Source organism: Crocodylus siamensis, chromosome 10 (assembly GCF_052110815.1).
Source record: "Crocodylus siamensis isolate JL-2025a chromosome 10, ASM5211081v1, whole genome shotgun sequence".
NCBI classification, from domain to species: Eukaryota; Metazoa; Chordata; order Crocodylia; family Crocodylidae; genus Crocodylus; species Crocodylus siamensis.
Genome location: NC_143404.1, coordinates 40,454,152 through 40,470,840, shown reverse-complemented (window position 1 = coordinate 40,470,840; position 16,689 = coordinate 40,454,152). Strand labels below are relative to the sequence as shown.

At 48.9% G+C, this 16,689-nt stretch overlaps 1 protein-coding gene across 2 annotated transcripts in view; it reads right to left on the bottom strand.

Annotated features, from left to right (window-relative positions):
- Positions 1-3,778: 3,778 nt before the first annotated feature.
- TLDC2 (TBC/LysM-associated domain containing 2) overlaps positions 3,779-16,689 on the bottom strand; it is an 81,677-nt gene continuing 68,766 nt past the window's right edge. For both annotated transcript variants that reach the window (XM_090020659.1, XM_090020660.1), the window contains one exon: positions 3,779-6,711. In XM_090020659.1, coding sequence (XP_089876785.1) covers positions 6,576-6,711 — 136 coding nt within the window. In that variant the 3' untranslated portion in view covers positions 3,779-6,575. The remainder of the gene's footprint in view (positions 6,712-16,689) is intronic.

Sequence of the window (16,689 nt, the reverse complement as noted above, 5' to 3'; positions counted from 1 at the left end):
CAGTGGGGTTCCGCAGGGCTCGGTCCTCGGGCCCGCACTGTTCAACATCTTCATCAGTGACTTGGACAAGCGGGTAAAAAGCACCCTGTTCAAATTTGCAGATGACACCAAGATGTGGGGAGAAGTGGGCACTCTAGAAGGAAGGAATAGGCTGCAATCGGATCTAGACAGGTTACAGGAGTGGGCCAATGGGAACAGGATGGGTTTCAACACTGACAAGTGCAGGGTACTGCACCTGGGGAGGAAGAACCAGCAGCATACCTACAGGCTGGGGAACTCCCTGCTTATCAGTGCCGAGGCAGAAAAGGACCTAGGAGTCATCATTGATGCCATGATGTACATTGGCCGACAATGTGCGGATGCGGTCAGGAAGGCCAACCGCATCTTGTCGTGCATCCAGGGATGCATCTTGAGCAGGTCCAAGGAGGTGATCCTTCCCCTCTATGCGACACTGGTCAGGCTGCAGTTGGAGTACTGCATCCAGTTCTGGGTGCTGCACTTCAGGAGGGATGTGGACCGCATTGAGAGGGTCCAGAGGAGGGCAACCTGCATGATCAGGGGGCAGCAGGGCAGGCCCTATGAGGAGAAGCTATCGGACCTGAACAATGTACACAAGCTAGCAGAGGATAGATTCAGGCTAGACATCAGGAGGCGCTACTTCACTGTCTAGGAACCAACTTCCAAGAGAGGTGCTGACTCCTACCCTGGGGGTCTTTAAAGGAAGGCTGGATGAACACCTGGCCAGGGTCATTTGACCCAGAACCCTTTCCTGCCATGGCAGGGGGTCGGACTTGATGATCTGCTCAGGTCCCTTCCGACCCTACCAACTATGAAACTGGAGACTTGCCCACTGCAAGGCATGCTGGGATGGATGTTCTCCCTGCCCCCCTGGCAGCAGAACAACAGCTCTTCAGGCTGCTGCTTGTGGTGGATGTACATCTGTACAAATATGACCAGTAATATTTCTGAACAATGTACAAACCAGTGACACAATCCAGTTGTTATGTCTACCCTCTGCTTCCTGCTCTGCTATTCAATTAATATACAGAAGCAGAAGATTTGAGAGGTGGGGTTGTGCTGTTCCCCTTTTTTAGTGTCCCACCAATGATTCTGACCTATATATGTATATGTAATGAGCATTTTTAAGTCCTTACTAACTTGAAAGCACATCTGTTACAAAGACTTGAGTGAACTGCTTGTACCTGATGCCAGGTTGAGTGATTCCAGAAATTGAATTTTTTTCACTGTCCCCTTCCTTGAACAGACTAATGCACTCCTTCCAGAATGTCACTTCAAGTTAATTACTCTTTTAAAAACTATTTTAAAAGGTGCACTTTACTGTTAAAATATTTTGTGTCAGAGACTCTTATGTTGTAGAAAGGTACTCTTCACTTTTGAAAGAGAGGTGCTCAGATGTTAACCTTTGAGGTGGAGTGTTTATTTTTTCAGCCAAGTTAAACTGACAACCTGAATGTAATTTGGGAAAAAAGCAAACCTGGTGGACAGGTATTTTAATACAATTTGTTATATGGAATCATGGGGTGGACCTTATATTAAAAACCAAGTCCAGTTGTTAAGAGCAGACAAGAAAAATGTGCAGACAAAACACATACATTCTTCAGGAACAAACCTTCTTAGCCAGAGCAAACCTCTGTTTTTTACCTAATGAAATGAACCCCGTGTTGAATTCCTTTATTTCATGAATTTACTGAGATGCCCCTAATCTTAAGGAAGATCAGATGAAAGAGATATTTGCTCTATTCTCACTCTCTATTGTGGACCAGGAGAGACATTTGGATTGGAGTCAGTCCAGGTTTAAGATACCATGAAGGGATAGAAATGTTCGGGCCAAGAAAGAGTCCTGCTGCATGTTATCTTGTCTCAGCACATGACACTGCAGCCACAGTAGCAGCAGGTTTCTAGATCAGTCAGAAGGTAGGCCTCTTGCTGACAATCTGCCACAATAGTGATGCTGCTTTGAGCCCTTGTACAACTCCTGTGAGGGGATAACAAGCCAAAGCTTAAATTAAGTTTAAATGAAGATTTAGAGGAAAATCCAGCAGCATTTTACTAATTCATTTTGCTGGTAAGGATTGTGAAATGTGGCCCAAAGACATGGAAAGTACACCTGAGGACTAGGGGAAAGGATGTTATTGAGTAAGTACATACTAGTTGAGGGAAAGGTTGTATGGTTCAGGCTAGCACTAGCAGACAAAGTAGTCCTGGTGTCTCTCCCACTGTGACCATCTGAAATGCAGATGAGAGTGTCATGCCATGTGAGTGTGGGTTGAGCAGACTGTGAGTTTCTGGTGCTTGAGATGGATGAAGAAGTTTCTGTAGCAGTGGTCTCCAACCTTTTTAGGTCAGAGATCATTTTGGGAATTTAAAAGGAACTCAAGATCTACCTTCCCCCAGCCCAGCAGATAAGTCTGTGGGGAGGGGAGCAGGGAGGGGAAAGGGCCGTGGGGTGGGGGCAGAGTAGATGGAGGCCCCAACCCTAGCCCCCACTCCCTTCCTCACTGCTGGGGCCTCAATCTGCCCCCACCCCCAATGGCGGTGAGGGAGGTAGCACAGCTGGTGCAGGGCAGGGGCCAGAGTTGCAAGTGGCTTATGCAGGGGACATGGGGAGGGGGAGGCATGCAGCCCAGGAAGCCATGGGGGGGCACCTGCCCCTGCATCTGCCTGTCGGGCAGGGTGGGCCCTGCATTGGGGGGGGATTTGCCTCCCCCGCCACCATCTGTGTGCAGCAGAGGCGGCTCCTGCTGTGGGCTGGGTTTTGTGCTCTGAGCCCTGCTGCATGTGCCCCCTGGGCCTCTGCCCCTTCCCTCCCGCACTGACTGACTTGCTGGGCTGGGGGAGGCGTGCACACACATGCACACATGCACTCATCCCCCTCCAGCCCAGGATCAACCTCAACAAGCTCTGGGATCTACAAGTCGATCATGATCAACCAGTTGGATACCACTACTCTGTAGTAGTATCTACTATATCTTCTTCCTTTCTCAGCGTCACGAACCCCTCCCCCCACTTCCTGCACCCCCCTCCCCCCACCACCAGGCTTAGTTGGCTAACATTGTATTTTCTGTAACCTAGTTGCGTTCCCCTCATCACCCCCATCCCTCTAATGTTAGTCCTTCGTTCGGGCGATTTGTATTTCCCTACTGGCTTTGCCATCTTTTTGGATTCACAATCCTAAACATCTACTAATAAAATTCAGTCTGATACTTTGTCAAATGTAGGGTGTATATTTTCTTTCCCATGTTTTATTCTATCCACTTGACTTTTCAACTTTGCTTAAATCTATTTAAAGCAGAGAGCAGCATGCTGACCAACAAGGCTGCAGCTGTCAGCTTGCTAGAAGGTCTTTTGCAGCTACCAGAATATGAACTGCTTATACACCAGTGCCCATTTGTGGGGTTTGGTAGATAATTCCCCAAGAAGGGCTACAAACTTGCAATAATAAATCTGTGTGTGAGGGCTTACAGACTTTGGCTCTGCTAAAGGCCAAACTTTGTAGCAAAACCAGCAATGACATGCAGCAGACAGCTCTTGACCTCTCTGGTTATTGCGCATTATCTAGACATAGGTTTGCTCTGGCTAGAGAGGTTAGTTCCTTAAGAATGCACATGTTGTATTTTCTGCATGGGGTTTTTTTTTTTGTCTGCACTTGATCGGTTCTCTAATGCCCAGGCTAAATGACACTCAGAAATGGGCCGGTAGCCCGTAGTTTGCACATGGATCTGAATGTCTCCATAAGGAAGGCAGAGAAAAATTGACCTAGTGTCTTATTAAATGTGTTTATTACATAAATGCTAAAGCACCAGTCCAGAACGTAGCCCCATTGAGCAAGGCATTGTATTGACACAAGAGTAATAGAATGTACCTGCATTAACAGGTACCCAGTCAAAGTAAGGTGACAAGCTGGGTAGGTATAATGGTAGACCAAATCAGTAGAATGAACAGTGGGATGGCAGCAAATATCATGGTAGTACAGTGGCTCATTTTGGGAATTGAGAGAAGATCTGGTTAGTTAGGAGGGGTTCAGTTAACTGGAAAGAAAAAAAGAAGTAGGTAGGTGGACATTAGGGAAGAGGAGAGCAGGAGGGGAAGGTGTAGAGTGAAGCTGAGTGAATGCACTGACAGGAAGGGTGCTGTGAAGCTTGGAAGGAACATTTGATTGGCACAAGGCCGAGACAGCACAGTCATTGCTGTAGAGAATTCTCAGAATGGCCAAAGGTCCCTACTTCAGTGGTTTCTGCAGCTGTACTGACCATGGAAAGCTTTGGTTGGCTCCTCTCTAATTATTTCTCAAGGTCCTACAGTGTAGGGCAGTGGTGCTCAACTGTGTGGTCCCATGGGCTGGATGAGTGGTGCAGGACCAGTCCACAGGCTAGATCCCATGGATTGGGTTGGCCTGTTGGCCATATCCAGTGTGGTGTTGGCTCATGGGGCAGTATATGGGTGCAGTCTGACACAGAGCCATGTCATTTGACCCAAGGGGTTCCCCACAGGTCCAGATTTGAGGGCATGGAGGCTGTGGCAGCATGAATTGTTACAGCTATGGACGCCACAGAAATTGACACTGCCACAGTTCCCTGCCCCCAAATTTCTGGAGCTGTGGGAAGTTCTATGGGCTGGATGACATGACTCCATGGGCTGAAAGCTAAGCATCACTGGCATAGGGCAAGGAAGGGGCTATCTTAATTCTGATGCTCCTGTGTGTATGTAATGGGGAGTTGAGGGGGAGTCCTCAGAGCACAGGTGTGGATCCAGGAAGTTGCAGGGGAGGAAGGGGGGCAAGAAAGGAACATGGCCCAGGTGGACCTCTATTTTAGCCTCCAGTGCAGCATGTACTTTAGTTTATGCATGCAATTTTTGAAGGTTCAGGAGTTACTGCAGTCCGATACTAGTCATTAGGGGTGTGCGAAGTGGGCCCTATGTAGTTCAGATTCAGCCCAAATGAGGAACAGAGATTCGATTTGTTGATTTGGATCACTGTCCCTGATTCAATTCAGCTGAATCTGAATCTGAAGATTCGATGCTGATTCAGAGAATCAGCAATTCGGGCATAGACACAGCTTTAAAAGTTTTTTCTATATACCTTGAGGTACAAGCACAGCTTGTGAATGCTGCGATGCTGGGGCAGATGTAGCGTCCCACAAGAGTGTGGGGGGGCCCTCTGCATGTTTCGTGGTGAACCTGGAAGTGGACCAGAAGTACTTCCAGTCAACTTCTGGATCCACCAGGGAGTACACAGGGGCCCCCTCCCGCACGCCCCCCTGCGCACTCCCCAGCAGATCAGGAAATGGACCGGAAGTGCTTCTGGGTCTGCTGCCAAGTGCTCTGGGAAAACTCCCATGCTTCTGTGGGGTACTCCATGCCCCGCAGCATCGCAGCATTCATGAGCCACCAGCTACGTAGAGGTATGTAGAAAAAGCATTTAAAGCTGTGTCTATGTCCGAATTGCCCAATCTTTCTGAATATCTCCAAATTGATTTGGAGGGCTCCAATTCGATTCAGAAAGATTAAAGGGTCCTCTGATTTGATTCAGATTCAGAGATTCAGCCACTGAATCAGGCTAATCTCCGCCAAATCAAATCAGGGACCAAAGCTTCACACAACCCTACTAGTCATCCGCTCTGCTGGCCGGTTGGTATTCTTACTATGTGTTTTTAAAGATACCAGGCAGGACACAGTGCCAAATGGAAGGGGAGTAGCAAGGTATCTCTAACTGGATGTTACTATAACAGAGACTGAAGTATGGTGCTCATACAAATGAGAGGAACTGGCAGGGCTTTCTTTTAGGGACACCCTCCCAGCTGCAGCCCTCTCCCTCTGGCTGAAATCTGGGGAGACACATGCAGTACCTGCCGTGTGCTGTGATGGACAGGCTGGTCAAAGGACATCCATCTATAGCTTACCATTGTCATAATGCCTTCTGTGGGAGTGACAACAAAGCCAAGCATCAAAGATCACTCTAGCTGGGCTGAGCCCCCCATGCCGGTCAATTCCCTTAGTTCAGAACTCAGCAACTCACCTGCCCACTGTAAATGTATTGGCTCAATTTATTATCCTCTAGACCATCTTTCCAATGAACAATTCTGCATGGCATCATCCAGCTCCTCCAGTTGTGACCTCCCTGTAACAGCTGGCACAATGAAACTAATTGCAGAAGCCACCCAAAGCTTCTGAAGGCACCAGGGAGCAGAACTGCCCCATCACTGCCCATGCTACAGCACTGGGCCTTTCACCCAGCATAGACTAAGATTGGTGCATGCTCAGCAAATGATGTGAGCCTCTGCAAAGGAGGATCCCATTCATTTTTTCAGCCTAAAGAACTCAAGAGAAAGGAGGACAAGTGATGGTTAGAGAGGGGACAAATAGAGAGGCAACAGCAGTGTCTGTGAAGCCAGGCTGCCTTCCTTTGCCATTGCATGGGACAGGCAGCAGGATTCTGCTCTCCAGGACAGTTTCCAGAGGTTGCTGGGGAACAACTAAGAGAAAAACACTGGTAAAAAGCAGCTTGTTATTTTTATGTGCCATACAAGGGAGAGTCCAAGGACTGGCTTTGCAGCTTAGGGCAGAGCCCACACTTCCAGGTCCTGAATAAAGAACTCCTCCTGGTGTGATAGTGTCTTGTTGTTGAAAGTCTCACAGGGGCAGCTTCCTCCACGGTACAAATCCCCATCCAGCCACAGCCCAAATTTGCCACTGTAAGAGAAGGCAAGATTTGAGAGACATATTTGAGAGAAGGGATCTGGCCAGGGCCCTCTGGCAGGACAGGTGGCCAGGTGCTCTCTGCTTATTAGCTAATAAGGGTTCCCCTCCTTTCTCTTCTACTTTGTAAGGGTGAAGAGTGGGCTGGATCCTCCCAACCTAACAGCGCAACTCTCAGCCACTTCAGAGACAGTGGGGTGTTTCAATTCCCAGATCATGCCCAGTATATACATTGTGTTCCTTTATGGTTCCTTCCCTCAAAGGCTCTCCAAGCACTTAAGGAGCATGGAGGAAGGATTACAGATCCACTCCATCGAGTTCTACCTGCACACTGCTGTTGAGGGGAAAGACTGCACAGGATCTCTGAGATTCTCTGAAGGTACATGGGCAGCACAGGAGCCCCCGGTTCTGGATGGGGGATGCGGGCATGGGAAGGGGCAGAGTCCAGTGTAGCTCACAGTCCTCTTCCTTGCAGCCTGCATGCATTCAGTGCAGGGTCACTCAGAGCCAGTGGGCAGTACAGAGTGTAACAGTCACTCCCCAGAGCACAGTGGCATTTTATATAGTTTTGTATCTGAACAAACAGGCACGAGGTCAAATAACCCGTTCATGGTCCTGCAAGAGGCCAGGGCAGAGTCAAAAGGCCTGACTCCAAGCCCCTTGTTCTAGGGCTCAGCAATCACATTTCCACCAGGACATCAGCAAGCTGAGCTGGAAGCAGAGAATAGTGGCTCTAGGATAACCAGCTCAGGTGTGGGAGGGCCTTGAAGAGGCTTTTCTCTGTATTAGTATCTTGGAGTGGGTGATCACTGCTAGAGGGTTTGCCTAGTACCTGGTGTGTGTTTGTGATTCTTTCCCTCACCCCTCATGGTTTGTAATTACTTTTTTTCTTTCTTGTTCTACACCCCGCTCTCTCTCTGTCTCTTTCTTTGTTCTTTTCCTTTTTTTCCCCCTTCTGAAGTGGCTGAGTGACAGGACTTGCTCTGGGCGGGGCTGGTTTAGGTAAATGAGGAGTGGAACTAGGATAGACAGTAGGGCTGTGTGAAACAGCAACATTCTGCTTTGATTTCTGTTTCAATGTTTTGACAGAACAGTGTTTCATTTTGAGTTCCATTTCATTTCAAAAGCACTTTTCTATTCCGTTTCGTCGAAATGGTTTCCCTGTTTTGATGCTGTCTCGACGTTCCACCCATAAGCTATAATGGGGAAGCACAAAACTGCCTATAACTTTGTCATTTCTTTCCTGATTCTGATGAAAATGCAAGGATGGTAGCCCTTCCTGAGGGTAGCCTGCCAAGTTTCAAGAAGATAGGTGCAGGGGTTTCTAGGAAACAGCACCTCAAGCTGATCAGGGAGCAGGAGCAGCATCCTGTGATCCGGCAGACAGATTGGGGGCCCACACCTCTGGAAGGAGTCCAGCAGAGCCCCTGCAGCCCTCCTGGGGGTGCAGGCAGGTCCCCAATCTGCCTGCTGCATGACAGGAGGCTGCTCCTGCTGCCTGGGACCCAGCACTGGGGAACCCAGCCCAGCCGGGGGAAGCACCTCCTGCCGCTGGGAAGCAGGGGAAGCACTGCGAGCCGCTGGGAACTGAGCCCGGCAGTGGGAAGCACTTCCCCCCACCAGGCTCAGTTACCAGTGGCTCCCAGCCCTGGGGAACTGATCCCCATGGGGGGAAGCACCTCCTGCCACTGGGCTCAGCTCCCAGCAGCTTGCAGTCCCGTAGAACTCAGCCCAGTGGAGGGAGGCAGAGTGTAACCTTCTGCCACCAGGCTGAGCTCCATGGGGCTGGCAGAGCCGCTTGGAGCGCAGCCCTGGCTCTCCCCTGCTTACCCCTCCCCCAACCTGGCTGGCTGCTTCGAAATTAAAAATGTTTTGAAACTTTCAAAACTTTTCAGCTGGCCTTGGTTCATTTCAAGGCTGTTTCAAAGCCTTTGTTTAGTTTTGATTTTGCTGTTTTGAGCTCAAAATGAGTCGAAACAGCATTGAAACAAAACAGCTGGGAAAGCTTTGCACAGCTCTAATAGGCAGCTTTATAAAAAGGCAGCCCTTAGTGAACCATGGGAGCGGCAAACAGAGGGCAGCAAACAGAGAAGGGTTTTGTCTAGAGAGTTCACCTAGGAGGGAGCCAGGGAGCAGTACACTCCAAGCATGTGCATGCATGCATGTGTGGGTGGGAGCATGGGCAAGGGGCCTGATGCATGTGCTTGGTGTGTAGGTCCTTGTGGTATTTTGTTTCTTCTCTCTTCCCCCATACCCCACTCTTTTTTTTATCCTTGTAGCATAGGCAGAGCTGGCCTGTCCTATACTGCAAAACCTGCAGCCGCAGGGGGCCCTGTAGCTAAGGGGCCCTCTGCACATAGGCAGCAGAAGTGAGGGGCTAGTGACCCGACCCAGCCTCCCATTCACTGTGACTGGGGCCCTGGCTCGGCTGGATCATGGGACAATCAGAGCCCAGCAGCTCCTCTAGAGGCATGGCACCGGGCAGCTAAGGTGAGGGAAGGGCACATGGACCCCCGATCTTTGCACAGGCCACAGCTACAAGCTAGGCTCAGCCTCTGCCTAATGTCTCCATGCCTCACTACCACTGCTTTGAATGTGGTGGGCACTGCCATCTGTCTCACTGTCTGGCCCGCCCAGCGGCAGGACACACATGGCGGTGCCCATCGCTTTTGAAGCGGTGGTGGCGAGGAGTGGAGACGTGGAGCAGAGGCTGAGCCCAGTTCTCAGCTGTGGCCTGCCCTTGCCCATGCAAAGATTGGGGGGCCACATGCCTTCCCTCTGCCCTTGGCTGCCCAGCGCCGTGCCTCTGGAAGAGATGTTGGGCTCTTCCTGAGAACAATGTGGGGTGGGCCAGGATGGGCGCAGGGGTCCTGGGGCCTCCATCCCCTCCAGCCCAGCAGTGCAGCTGAGGCTGACCCTGCTCTGACCCTCAGCTCTGGGCCCCTGCAGCTGGTGCACAGACAGGGCCAGGGTGGGGAGGCAGCCAGGGCCAGGGCCAAAGCAGCCAGGGCAGGTGTTGGGGCCAGGAGGCTGGCACAGCCAGTGACAGTGCAGCTAAGAGGCAGTCAGAGCTGGTGGTACAGCCGGGAGGCTGCCAGGAATAGGACTGGTGTGGCTGGGGCCAGGAGGCAGCCAGGGTTGGGACTGGTGCAGCCAGGAGACAGCTGTGGCCAGTGCGGCATCCAGGGATGGCATGGCCAGGGCCGGGACATGGCCGGGGCTGGGGATGAGGCTGGGAGGTGGACTGGGCAGTGGAGCACCAGACAATGTCACCTCCCCTTTTCCCCTTCCCTTTCCCCTTCCCCCCTCAGACTTTCCCATGGGGGGAAGCGTTTGTGCTCACATGCGTGCACACATGCCCAGCCCACACAAATTTTGTTTTCTTCCTCCATCTATGCCCCCGTGTCTGGCCGCTCATTGCCTCGGGCTTCATGTCTGGCTGTTTGCCACCTCCCTCCCCCCTCCTGCTGCCACTACCACTGGCTTCTTTGGAGCAGGGGGCCCCAAAACTATCTCTTGCAGGGATCCCCCAAAAATGGTGGGCTGGCCCTGAGCATAGGTGTGGTTCAGGGAGCAAAGGAGGCACAAACTATGTGGGATGTGCCATGTTCATGTTCCTCTCAGAGGGTCAGAAGTACTTCATCTGCACCAAGTGTAAGTAGGTGTCTGCCTTTGAGGAGAATATTCAAGAAGACTGGAAGCACAGGTATCCATGCTGCATTGTATCCAGGACCAGGAAGATTACTTGGACAAGAGTTATGACAGGCTGGTACTGGAGTGGCCGAAGGGCAATGAAGAGAAGTGGCAGCATGTGGTTACTCAAAGGAGGGCTCCCAGAATTGAAGAGAAGTGGACTGAGGAGGAGCCATTGGTGGAACTGCTGAGGAAGAAGCAGAGGAGAAGACATCTGCAGCCATGAGGCAGAGGAAGCAGCAGTCTAGAGAGCAGGAAGTCAAGACCCCAAGGACACGGGTTCCAGGACTGCACCAAGAAGGAAGAGAAGAATGGTGGTGGTTGGTGACTCCCTTCTGCAGGGGACAGAGGCACCAATCTGTTATCCAGTTTTGGGGGCTCAGGAGGTATGCTGCTTGGCTGGAGCCCAAACTGAGGACATCATAGAGAGTCTAACAAAGCTTATCTATACTGTGGTCCACTATCACATCCTATTTGTCCATGTAGGCAGCACTGATACTGTCAGGAATTACACTAACTAGATCAGAGGTGACTATGAGGCTCTTGGCAGAAGGATTAAGGAGCTTGGAGCACAAGTGGTGTTTTCACAAACCTTCCTGTGGAAGGCAGGATCCAGGCAGAGACCCTCTTATCTTGGAAGTGAACATGTGGCTGAGATGGTGGTGTTGACACGAAGGCTTCAGTTTCTTCAACAACAGGTGGATATTTTTGGATCAAGAGATGGGATCCATCTGACAAGAATGTAGAACAGTATATCTGGGCATCATCTGGCCAACCTAGTATGGAGGACTTTAAACTAAATTTCACAGGGAATGGTGATCAAAACCCTTCAGCAACAGAGTGCACAGTCCAGAGGAGAAAGGACTCAAAGAAATAACTCAACTCTGGGAAAGGACCAGAGATCTACAGGACTGGAATAAGTGGCACAAAAAGGAAGTAAGGAGGTCAAAATGCAAAATACATCTTATGCATTTATACAAATGCAAGAAATATGGAGAATAAACAAAAATGAGATGGAAGTTACAGCCTGTAAAAAGATCTACCATCTGATTGGCATCACTGAGACCTTGTGGGACAGTTCTTATAACTGCAATGTCAACACTGAGGGTTACACTCAATTTTGGAAGGCTAGGGTTGGAAGAAAAAGTGGTGGTATTGCCTTGTATGTCAAAAATTGTTCCCTGGTTCAGGAGGAAGAAGACGGCAAAGTAGAATGCACTTGGGTGAAAATGAAAAGTGAAAGACATGGCACTGATATAATGGTGGAGATTTACTATAGGACATCTAAACAGGAAGATGAGGTGGATGAGGTATTCTTCAAACAGGTGACAAATTTATCCAAAAGCTGTGGGATGGTACTGAAGGGAGATTTCAATTTTCCATATATCTGCTGTAAGAGCATTGCAGCCAAACATAAAATGTCAAGTCAGTTTCTAACTTGTATGGAAGACAACTTTCTCTTTCAGAAAATAGAGGATACAACTAGAGGATCATACATCTTGGACTTTGCCATGACCAACAGAGAAGAACTGGTAGAGAATGTGAAGATAATGGACAACTTGGGAGGAAGTGATCATGATATCCTAGATTTCCAGATCCTGAAACAGGGACAGCATGAGGTCAGCAAAGTTAGGATGCTAGATTTCAAAAAGGTGGATTTCATCCAACTCAGGAAGATAATGGGCATGGTATCATGGGAGGGCAGATTGAAGGATAAAGCACCTATGAGGGCTGTAAGTTTCTACGGAGCACAGAATTGGAAGCCCAACAAGAAACTGTCCCTACACAATGGAAGCACAGGAAGAATGGTGCAAGAAAAATGTGGCTGCCCAAGAAGCTTCTAAAATGCCTCAAACACAAAGGAAAGCATGCAGGCAATGGAAGAATGGGTGGATCACCAAGGATGTGTACCAGGAAATAGCAAGAACCTGCAGGGAAAAAATCAGGAAGGCAATGAAGCTGTACCTGGCTGTAATTTACTATGGCACTCGTTCAAGCATTTAGCCCTCTCAAGTTGGTCAGAAACTCCTGTCCCCTTGCGAGTTGAAAGCTTGCCTGCCAGTGTGAGTCTTTAAGGTCCCCAAGGAGTCTTTCCTGCTACAACTTTGTTGGAATAATTATTAATGGGAGTAAGTTCTTCGATCCTGCCTCTCCTGGCTCCCTCTTGGTTCTCATGAGCAGGCCATTGGTCCTGGAACTCTGCCTCCCCTACACCCTGCGTAACACCAACCAATGAGATTTTGGCCAAATCTTCCTTTCAACTAGCAACAATGGATGGGGCAATAGCCCCTGTTTATCCACAGCCAAAATCAGAGCACATATACAGTCTCTTTCGAGGAGTCCATATTTCTTCTTGAGCCCTCAAAATTAGCCTGACTCACCACCTCTTATACCCTGGATTGTACCTTACCTCAGGCACCTTTTCCCAGAGTTACTCGTGGCATTCACCACTTTTCCATTTCTTTCTCCCTGCAGGCTCACTGCTGTTCCATTCTCTGCCTTTGTCATCGGGGATTCATGGCTGCTGGAGAGGTAGGTATCCCGGCTCCTCTCAGCCAGCTTTGGTCAGGCACCCAAACTCTCTTGGTTGCCACCAGTAACCCCTGCCAGGGCACACAGTCTTTCCCCACCACTCAAGGCTCTCAGGAGGATCCACTTTTGGTTCTCTCCAGATGCTAGTCGGGGTGGGTTTTAACTCTTTTCCTGAGTGCCAGCCAGAGCATCTCTGGCAGCACATGTTAACAAAGCACATCTATACCAGCATCGGGAGGCTCTTTTGATCTGCAGTAGTATCTTGTTGCCACTTCTCTCGCACTCCTTTGCCAGTGGTAAGTTTGTTCTCATGGCAGTGCCCCTGCCACACTGGCAAAGGAGGTTAAGGACAACAAGAAGAGGTTGTGTAAGTATATTGGCCAGAAAAGAAGGACCAAGGTGGGTCCTCTGTTAATAAACCAGGAGGAAGTCCTAACTGAAAATACAAAGACAGTGGAGTTACTCAACAGCTACTTTGCCTCAGTCTTCACAAAAAAATAAGCTGCTGGACATCTAATAGGGTTTATCTGGACATGGAAGGGGGCAAGATGAGGGAGGAGATAAAAAGAGAGACATTCAGAAAGCTTTTGTTGGATCTGAATGAATTCAAGTCATCAGGGCCAGATGAGCTTCATTCCAGGGTCCTGAAAAAATTGACAGAGGAGGTCTTGGAGCCCTTGGCAATGATCTTAATGAAGTTGTGGGAGATGGTCCAGATACCAAAGGACTAGAAATGGGCCAGTGTTGTTCTCCTCTTTAAAAAAGGCAAGAAGGAGGACCTGGGGAACTACAGACCGGTTAGTCTCACCTCAGTACCTAAGGAAGGCCATTTGCAACTATCTGGAGGAAGAAAGGTTAATCACAAGCAGCCAGCGTGGATTTATTAAAAACAAATGGTGTCAAACAAACCTGATCTTCTCACCAAAATACCTGCTTGGGTTACTGAAAGGATTTCTGTGGATATAGTGCATCTGGACTTCAGCAAGTCTTTTGACAAGGTCCCGCGTGACCTTATCACAAGCAAATTGGAGAAATGTGGGATGCAGAAAACTACTGCAAAGAGGTTAGATAACTGGCTCAATAGCCATAAGCAAAGGGTAAGTATTAATTGGTCCATATCAGAATGGTAAGAGGTTTTGAATGGAGTCCCACAGGTGTCTGTCCTGAGCCTGGTGCTTTTTAACATGTTTATTAACAATGTGGATGCTGGCATAGAAAGCTTCTTTAGCAAGTTTGCAAATGACGCAAAACTGGGAAGGACTGTGAACACACCAGAGGATGTGAGCACAATTCAGGAGGATCTCAACAGATTGGAAAGCTGCACTAGTCAACAGGATGAAGTTCAATGCAGACAAATGCAAGGTGCTGCACCTTAGGAGAAATAATAAAAAACACAGATACAAAATAGGTGACACCTGGCTAGATGGCAGCTCTGTGGAAAAGGACTTGGGAGTCTTAGTAGACCACAAACTCAGTAAGAGTCTGCAGTGTGATGCAGCCACACAAATGGCCAATGCAGTTTTGGGCTGCATCAATAGAACATTTAGTAAAAGACAAAAGAGGAGATAGTGCCCTTCTAATAAGCACTGGTTAGACCTCATCTGGAGTACTGTGTGCATTTCTGGGCTCTATGTTTTAAAAAAGACTTAGAGAAGTTAGACATGGTCCAGAGGCAGGCAACAAAGATGATCAAGGGCTCAGAAGGCAAATTATATGAGGAGAGACAGAAGACACGTTCAGCTTATAGGTGACATGACAGCAGTCTTTCAAAATACTTGAAAGGCTGCCATAAAGAAGAGGGAAATCACCTTTTCTCTCTTGCTGCAAAGAGGATATGCACCAATGGCTTGTAGTTGCAGCAAAGTAAATTTAGATTGGATATCAAGAAAAACATCTTCACTGTGAGAATAGTAAGGCAGTGAAATAGACTACCTAGGGAAGTTGTGGACTTTCCATCATTGGAGGTATTCAAGAAGAAGTTGGACAGTCATTGTTTGAGGATGATCTAGGCGTAACTCTGAGTTTCCCATACTTCTGGGCTTGGCTGGTTGCTCCCATTCCCTCCCCCCACCCTTTTTTCTGGTATATGTGTCAGGGTGTTTTTAAGCATCCCCAGAGGCATTGGGTGTTGGCTACATTTAAAGAAGGAGACTTCAACTGCGGTGTGCTGATTCTTCGGTCAGGAGCAAAGTGGGAGGTTCTGGACTAGAGGGTCTTGCCTCTCCACTCAGGGTCAGATCAATTGCTGTATTTGGAGACAAAAAGGATTTTTACTTCCTGGTCAGATTGGTGTGGACTGTGGAAGTTTTTGCCTTCCTCTGTAGCAGAGGCATGGCCCAGGACCTCTTCAGCATATATTGGCAGCGTTTTATAGAAACAGGACATTGTCTGACATGGTTCTCCTGCTTTACCTATGCCAGGTTAGGGTGCTAGGTCTATATTGTGCCAGGGTTGAGGGTAGTCTTATGTAGAATTTAGATTATGGTTTGTATGGGACGGTTTAGATAGAGATGATCCTGCCTCAGGCAGGGCGTTGGACTAGATGATCTCTGGAGGTCCCTTCCAGCCCTTCTTCTGTATGACACTTCAGATTGTCTTCTGGTAACAAACACTCATGCTAGCTGCACAGAACAGGAGGGGACAGTGGCTGTGAGTCCTAGGGACACTAGAGGGAGCCAAAAGGCAGAGTCAGAAGGCCAACATGTAGAGCAAAGGATTGGAGAGCAGTCTCTTAGGCTAGGAACAGATGTTAAATTTGTCCTAGGAAAGTTGCACTTGTTTGTCCCTGATCAAAAATATCCTCGGATTGGCATGTACACACATCACCCTTCTAATGAGAGTTTAGCATGTAGCTGAATGCAGTGCCACTTTTCTGCCATGAATTCAGTGCTGCAAATCTGGAAGTATGTTGGTGAGGCCACTCTAGGGTCATTCCCTGCGGCTGCTTTCAAGATTCTAGAGAACAAGAGATCCAAACCAGCTGCAGCAGGCACTCTAGTGGCTTCATAGGCATAGCTTAGGTTTGCAGTGTACTGGGGGTGGGTATACTCGGGGGCACTGTGGTTGTTGCATGCTGCCACTGTGAGGTAGAGTGTGCCCTTAGGGATTTCTGAGCCCAGAAAAAGTGGTGAAGGTTGTGTCAGGGTTAACTAACTCAGAGAAGTTAACCCCCATCCCTGTCCTAGCATAGACTGTTGGGTTTCTTTCTCTAGTTACCTGATCAAGATCAATGTGGGGGCATTCTGTGAGATCAGGTATACATGCTGGGCTTCTTCCAGGCAGGGGTGGGGAGGGGTGTGAATGGTGAAGAAAGGAAGACTGGGTTACTCAGGAAAAGCTTGGCTGTGGCAGAAAATAAAGGTCCAGCTCCACCTTGTGTACTCATGAGAGGCAGTGCAATAGACTGTGGCCATAACTGGAATGGGAATCCATCCTCAATCCAATACTCCCATACCAATGGAGTAACATGGCTTGAGTCCATCAGAGAGTGCACAATTCATGTCCTGGACTATCTGCACACTCACACAAGCCAGCAACCTATCTAGCCACCCTGAGAATCTTTTCCTGTTAGTTCTAAGCATCTGCTCCCTGCCCTGGATCTCCTCCAGCATGTTCCATCTTGCGGACAGTAAACTGAGAGCTCACCCCAGCAGCTGAAGTGGTTGCTCATTCCAGCAGATGCTTTCAGTGAACAAAGCAGTGTGGACTGAAAAAGGCTTTAGAGCTGTTCTCAGTGAGTGGGGGAAA